This window comes from Malus sylvestris, chromosome 13 (assembly GCF_916048215.2).
Source record: "Malus sylvestris chromosome 13, drMalSylv7.2, whole genome shotgun sequence".
Classification (NCBI taxonomy): domain Eukaryota; kingdom Viridiplantae; phylum Streptophyta; class Magnoliopsida; order Rosales; family Rosaceae; genus Malus; species Malus sylvestris.
The window spans coordinates 11,156,802-11,163,192 of NC_062272.1; the positions used below are offsets into that span (position 1 = coordinate 11,156,802).

General features: G+C 35.3%; 1 protein-coding gene across 1 annotated transcript; it reads right to left on the reverse strand.

Moving 5' to 3' along the window:
- Positions 1–3,085: 3,085 nt before the first annotated feature.
- On the reverse strand, positions 3,086–6,087 carry LOC126597484 (prefoldin subunit 3-like). The gene is made up of 6 exons (XM_050264275.1): positions 5,812–6,087; positions 5,544–5,601; positions 4,939–5,010; positions 3,911–4,030; positions 3,730–3,831; positions 3,086–3,446 (listed from the first exon to the last, which is right to left on the reverse strand). Exons 1-6 carry the CDS (start codon positions 5,955–5,957, stop codon positions 3,372–3,374), a joined length of 573 nt encoding a protein of 190 aa, XP_050120232.1. The 5' UTR covers positions 5,958–6,087; the 3' UTR covers positions 3,086–3,371.
- Positions 6,088–6,391: the final 304 nt, after the last annotated feature.

Below are 6,391 nucleotides of genomic sequence, written 5' to 3' on the forward strand. Positions count from 1 at the left end.
CCTTTTATACCTACCTATCTCAACTCTAGACTCGATAAGATTCCTCAAAGAAAAATACCATAATATACATCCAAGTTCCAAATATACGCCTAAAACCTAAAAATACATTTTGACCTAGTAAACATTATAATTTAATAGTATAGCTATGTATTTGATTAGAGTTTAAACTATAAACTAAATATATTAAGTTATTTTTACTATGTCAAGTTGTTCTTTGTTCCATTTCTCCATGTATATATTCTCCATCATTTTTACTTGATGAGATCTTGAGATTTTTATCTATGAGTGGCCTTTAATTTATTTGTGGGTGAAACTTGAGGTGCTTGTTTTGCACTGTGAAGAAATTTGTATGATCAGACAAGGTTCTAAAAGGCGTTAGGTGCTAGTCGGACAGTGGGTAGGGGCCTAGCGCCTAGGCGTCTAGGCGGAGGTCTAGGTGATTTTTTAAGTTTTAATTAAATTTGTTGTATAATATATAAATAAATGTCTACTTATACTAAAAATAAATAAATAACTGTATATAAATTTGCAAAATTAAAATGGCATGTAGATTATAAAGTATTAGAACATATTGAAAACATGGAGAACAAGCATATAATGAGTGTTCATCCAAATATTCAACAAGTCTCTTACAATTTATTGAGAAAATAGAATGCAAAATGAAAGTTATCTATTTTTTGTATAAGTGAGAGTTGTGACCTATGCGGGCGCCTAGATAGGCTTAGCGAGCGCTTAGGTAGGTCTAGGCATCATTTCTTAATTTTCAAACATATAAGGATTAATCGGAGTGGTGGACAACCGTCTAGCGCCTAGGAGACTTTTAGAACAGTGTGATTAGGTTATATATCTTAACCTTTTTCTTTTTTTTTTTTGCATTATTGGTTATATATCTAACTTCTATTTCACAATATTCATGTTAGAGTCCACCTTGCATTAATTCTAATGTGATTTCAAATTTCTGATATAATAATAAATGAAACAAGGATTAATTGATATAAAAAGTCAAAGTCATGATAGAAAACGAAAGTCTCGCAAGAACAATCCATTAACTTGCAACTTGTTTTCCTGAAAAAGGAAAGAGAAGGAAAACTTCTAAGCCGTGCCGCAATGCGGATTTTGATGGAGTCAAAACCAATTAAAGGATCAACTTGTGTTTTAGTCCAATGAATGGACCATCTATATTTATTATATATAGAGTTTCTTTTAAATAATAGAAACATAAATACAATTAAGCAAGGAGGTGGATATATGGATGAGAATGTTAGAAGAAAAATGTGAGATTTGTGTTGTTAGTTGGTTGGTGGATTATTCTGATCAACCGGAAACGATCAATTTATTAGTTAATTTGTCACCCTAAAAAATGAAAGAAAAATCAAACTTAATTAAGTTATTAGTTATATGGACATGGAATCTTGACTTGGACTAAATAAACATACGAAGGTTGTTTAATTTGAGTTGTAAGTGGTGGTGGTGGTGGTGGTGGTTCACGGGAACTAAACTGTGTGATCCGTTGGATTTTGTGTAGGTCCTCTTGGTTTTGTTTATCCTAAACCTAAACTAAACTAATCCACAAGACCACCAAAAGTTTTTTCTGATATATCTTTGTATTAGTATAGCAATAAACTTTTCTTGTTGGTTGATCACTGCTGAGTACAAGCTAAGTCGTGTTAATTAATTTAAAAAATCTCCACTGACTTGTGTATGATTGTTTTTTTTTGTAAGAAATGACTCATGTGCCATTTTAATAAGAAACACAACAAAAATAATGCTTATTAAAAAATATTTGGAATTGCTTCCTAAACTCTTTGTTTTGTGATGGAAGATGTTTTACAATTGAGAATTAATCTTTTTGGTTGATTCTGCAAAATATTGTTATAAACGCTTTTCATTATCTAAAAACGCTTTTATTGATTTTAAAAGCATTACGGAACACACCATGTTTGAAATAGTTTGGCTTTTCAAATTCTAATCCTCTATTACAAGGACTTCGAAATGTTGGAGAATTACAATATGAACAGAAAAACCCCAGATAGGCAATGAACTTGTTTGACAAAAAAGATGGGCAATGAACTTTATGGGCTTATTAGCCAACTCTTTACGCAAAGTGCAAAAACTCAAACCCATATACAAGAGAAAAATCCCATCTCAAACTCATGTATAAAACAGTAACTGAAGTGTGGCTTGATTTGCTAAAAAATAAAAAGAACTGCTAATGCTTTTTACATTAGGTGCTCAATGACATGCTTATATTGTATGCTTCACGAAGGTCAAAAAGAACAGCAGTCTGACTTCTGCCTCCCTATTTCATGATGAAAGATGCTAGCATTATTCGCGTTTAGAAGTGCAGTGAAATGTTTACTGTTAGTTAATACGACTCTCACACAAATCACTGAGAAATACTACATTGCAAAATATGTTAGCAGCAGTTGCACATAAAAGCACGGTGTACCGTATTTATTATTAATTAATGTGAGTCCCACGCAAATTAATGGCAAATATTGCACTACGATTGATACTAACACAAATCTTTTATATTTGAACTTTCTTTGATTGTGTCAAGCTAAGCGATCATTTAGTGCAATCCCACCAACTTAATCGAACTCGGTCAAGAACAGAAACGGTATTAACTCGATAATTAAACTGGAATTGCTCGAAAAGATAACATTTCCTACAATATACAAACAGGAAGATAATTATCCCCCTTTCAAAGGCAACAACTAGGGTCTTGTTCAAAAATCAAATCATTGTATTAGTTGACTTAATCACACATTAAGGTGTTAACATCATGTCATTTCTGACTAAAAGCGTAGGACTGCGAATATTATATCAGCAACCATCCAGATCTCTGACCCTTTTGAGAAAGGATAAGATGGGCACTGACATCACCCAGACCCAGCAACACATAGCACCTCAATTTTTGCGGTCTGCAGACAAATTTCTTTCACATCGAAGTTTCCGTGGGTCCATAACATAATTTTCCTTCCCAAAGTTTCAAATTTAAATCATAGATTCCTGCCCGTTAATTAAGAGCATTCATTCACGAGTGCACCCGAGTTCCATAACATCAAAACAAAACTTAAAAGAGTTAATCAAGGTACTGAATATGTATTTCACAACAAAGCACGCCCTATCAATTTAATGTTGTAGCAATTTCACACGTTACAGAACAAGCACAAATATTCCATCACGTATCAAAACTGGTCCTAAATAAATATAACACCTTCTGCCACGAACAAATGTTCTCTAACTAAGCAGAACACGAACTTGAAGCACGAATATGAAGAGAGCGTGTATGATTCTCGCAAATAAATAGTCACTAGAGAACTTAAAACTGAACCATATTCCCAACCGGCTGGTGGTGAAAATTCGTTTCACGAATCTTTAGGGGAAGATTGTCGAAGTCTGCGCTGATGAACATCCCAGTTGTACACCCGAGCAATTGTTACCTGATTAATAGTAGTCAAAGCGTTATGCTTTCCAGCAATGAGTAATATATACTGGTTACTAAACAGAGACATATAAGCATTACAAGTTAGAGAAGTAATTGCTTTCATCAGCCACTACCGCTGTTATAGACCTTAGATTTTTTCCTTACATTTGTTCTTTTGGTAATTATAGACCTTAGACTTTAGCAAGTTTCATACTCTTTAATGCCAATAATTAAACAATGTACAGCATCCACACATAAAAAGCACAGAATCCACGAACTTATTCTTTCAAATTCAGTACCTGGGTTATTGTCACTTGATCTCTCAAGAATTGTAGATCAGCAAGAAGAACTTCTAAACTGGCTCTAGCATTGTCTAAATTCTTTCGGAGAAGAGCAGTAGCCTGCATCAAAATATTACAGAACTGATGCAAGTATTCTAAACTCGAAAGCAAAAAACAGCTAATATAAGAAGTGGCTTACCTCTTCACAAGAATACTCCAACATGACATTTGCACCCAGCCATAAACAGACTGACTCAGTATCGTCAATGCTAGCTCGTGAATATATCCCTTCAGATACCTCAAAATCTGTAATAAGTTCCTGCATCCCGAATACAGTGTGAAGAAAAAAATGATCTAAGTAATTCAAAGCTGAAATTTTGATATATGGGCAAATGGTGTGTACTCTACATTTGTGATCAGTTGGCATCATCAACATGTTACCTGAGTAGACGCCTAATTTTATGTTTAATGACCCATGACTACAACTTCAACTATCCCGATGGTAATCGCAATCACAAGGCAGAGTGCAACGGTATTCTGTAATCTGTAATTTTAGAACTAATTATCTTGTATTTCAGTAAGACACACAGAATCTGCCATATTGAGATACTGCTTTAACTGCTGGTTGCATAAAGTATGGAAATATCATTCCTCTCGTAACCCCCAGAACCCACCCACCTCTCAAAACACATTCACACACAAAGTCTCTAAAGCACTTTTACTAAGTCTAAACACAACTCCAATCCTAAAAGATGTAAGAAAAACCTATAAACTTCTCAATTACATTGCATAGTTTGTAGTTAATTAAACAATAACACCTTTTTGAGAACCTAAAGGGACCGTACAAAATTCACAGTAAGGAAGGAAAAAATATTTAAACCATTTAGTCCTAAACAGGAATTGCAAGGTAGATCCTCACTGAGACAGAAAGAAATGAGAAACAAGCGGAAATGGAAGAAGATAAGTAAGTTATAGGAGATGGAAAAAAGAAAAAGAATTAATCATACGCCAATAATTTAATTTTTACCATCACTAAGCTCATGTATGAGAGTAAAATTCAAACCATGAATTGAGTAAAACTGCATGTGTTACGAGAAAACATGCTTCGCAAATGGGACATCACTAGGGAAAATCATGCTGCTAAACAGGTCCATCAAATACAAATAGAGATAGAACAAGTATAGTATTACACATACTGCAAAGGGTGGAGAATCTCAAAAAACGAACCTCACCAGTACCCTTCTTGGCTTGCAACGTGGCAACAACGTCTAAGCACTTCTCAATATCAGGGATCTTTGCCTAATAATCAAAAGGAAGGAATCCAATATTACTACATGGGAAAAAAAAACATTGGAGAAACAGTATAAGTTGATATAAAACACATCAATCCGATTTTTGAGATACTGAAGTCACAGGTCAGGTACAATCATGAGTGAAGCAATTCCATAACATGTATTTATATAAACAGAATATGAAAAATCACTACAATCATTTTCTCTCACACCTAGAATTGGGGTCAAGTTAACTACGAAAACTTGGTTTTTTTTGTTTTTTAGAGCCAAAGTCCAATATAGCTGCAGATTAGACTCAAGGTCTAAAGGCAAACTCCAACGTGCCACTGTGCCAAGTAGCATCAAATTTCATAAGTACCGGCGAAAGCTATAAATGGGGTAAAAACAATGTCAGATACAATGGTGTTGAGTCTGTAGACACACTGTCTAATAATCACTTGTAGCTGGGTGCTTTTCGAAACAACACACGAGCCACGTAGACTAATCGAATAACAAAGAACACAATGCTATGATCTAAAGAAAGGGCTTTGCCGACAAAACCTGAAGATCTCTCTGCTGAGCTTGAAGCTTCATTTCAACCAATTTGTACTGCTGAAGTCTGCAAGCAACAATCACACAGGGAGAAAAAAACATTAACAAGCATCCATTTTAACAGTTTTTATTCCTTGAAACAAAAAAGTACTGGAAAAATAGCTCTTTCCATATATTTCAATCCAAATTTAAAACGTACGAATCAAAAATCCGATCACAGAATTAAAATTACTTTAAAAGGTCAATAGAAAAAGGAGTGAATCGAAATGGGCAGAACCTTTCTTGGAGAAAGGCGAGGGCAGAGTTGACGTCGAGGCCTAACTGGGTGAGATAGGTCTGCACGTCCTCTACGAACTGCGCTCCTGGTATTCCTCTCCGCTCTGTAACCGCCGCAGACGACGATGATGGCGATTCCGTAGCCATTCCCTCTCTCTCTTCTCTCTTCTCTCTCTCTCACTCTCAGGATAATTGCAATTTCAGACGGAGAAACGACTTGTAGTTGTGGATGCCTCCACAGTTTTGACCGAGCTGAGAACAAGTGCAGGGATGGAGGAGGGAGACCGAAAAACGACGTCACTTTTGGTTTAGGGTGTGTGTTATTGGACTGCAATCTTCGAGTCGAGTGTGGGCCGGTGGGATTAGTAAACAAAAAGTCCATAATTCAATATTTCGAAAGCCCGTTAGTAGGGTTTAAAAGATATTGGGCCAACTTGAGAGGATTTTGCATTTGCGGCTCTATCCAATCATCTTACTTATTGCATGTTGCAGCACCCGATAGACATTCCAATTCTAAGCCCATTTGGAAAATTTCAGTTATTAAAAAGAAACTTCAACGAAAAGCTCATGGTACTGTTCAC

Excerpts from the sequence above, each read along its gene's own strand:
- LOC126597484 (XM_050264275.1), bottom strand. The coding sequence starts at position 5,957 with ATGGCTACGGAATCGCCATCATCGTCGTCTGCGGCGGTTACAGAGCGG. Across the intron at positions 5,602-5,811 it reads CTCGCCTTTCTCCAAGAAAG|ACTTCAGCAGTACAAATTGG; the intron begins GTTCTGCCCATT and ends TGTTGCTTGCAG. Across the intron at positions 3,447-3,729 it reads ATCAAGTGACAATAACCCAG|GTAACAATTGCTCGGGTGTA; the intron begins GTACTGAATTTG and ends ACTATTAATCAG.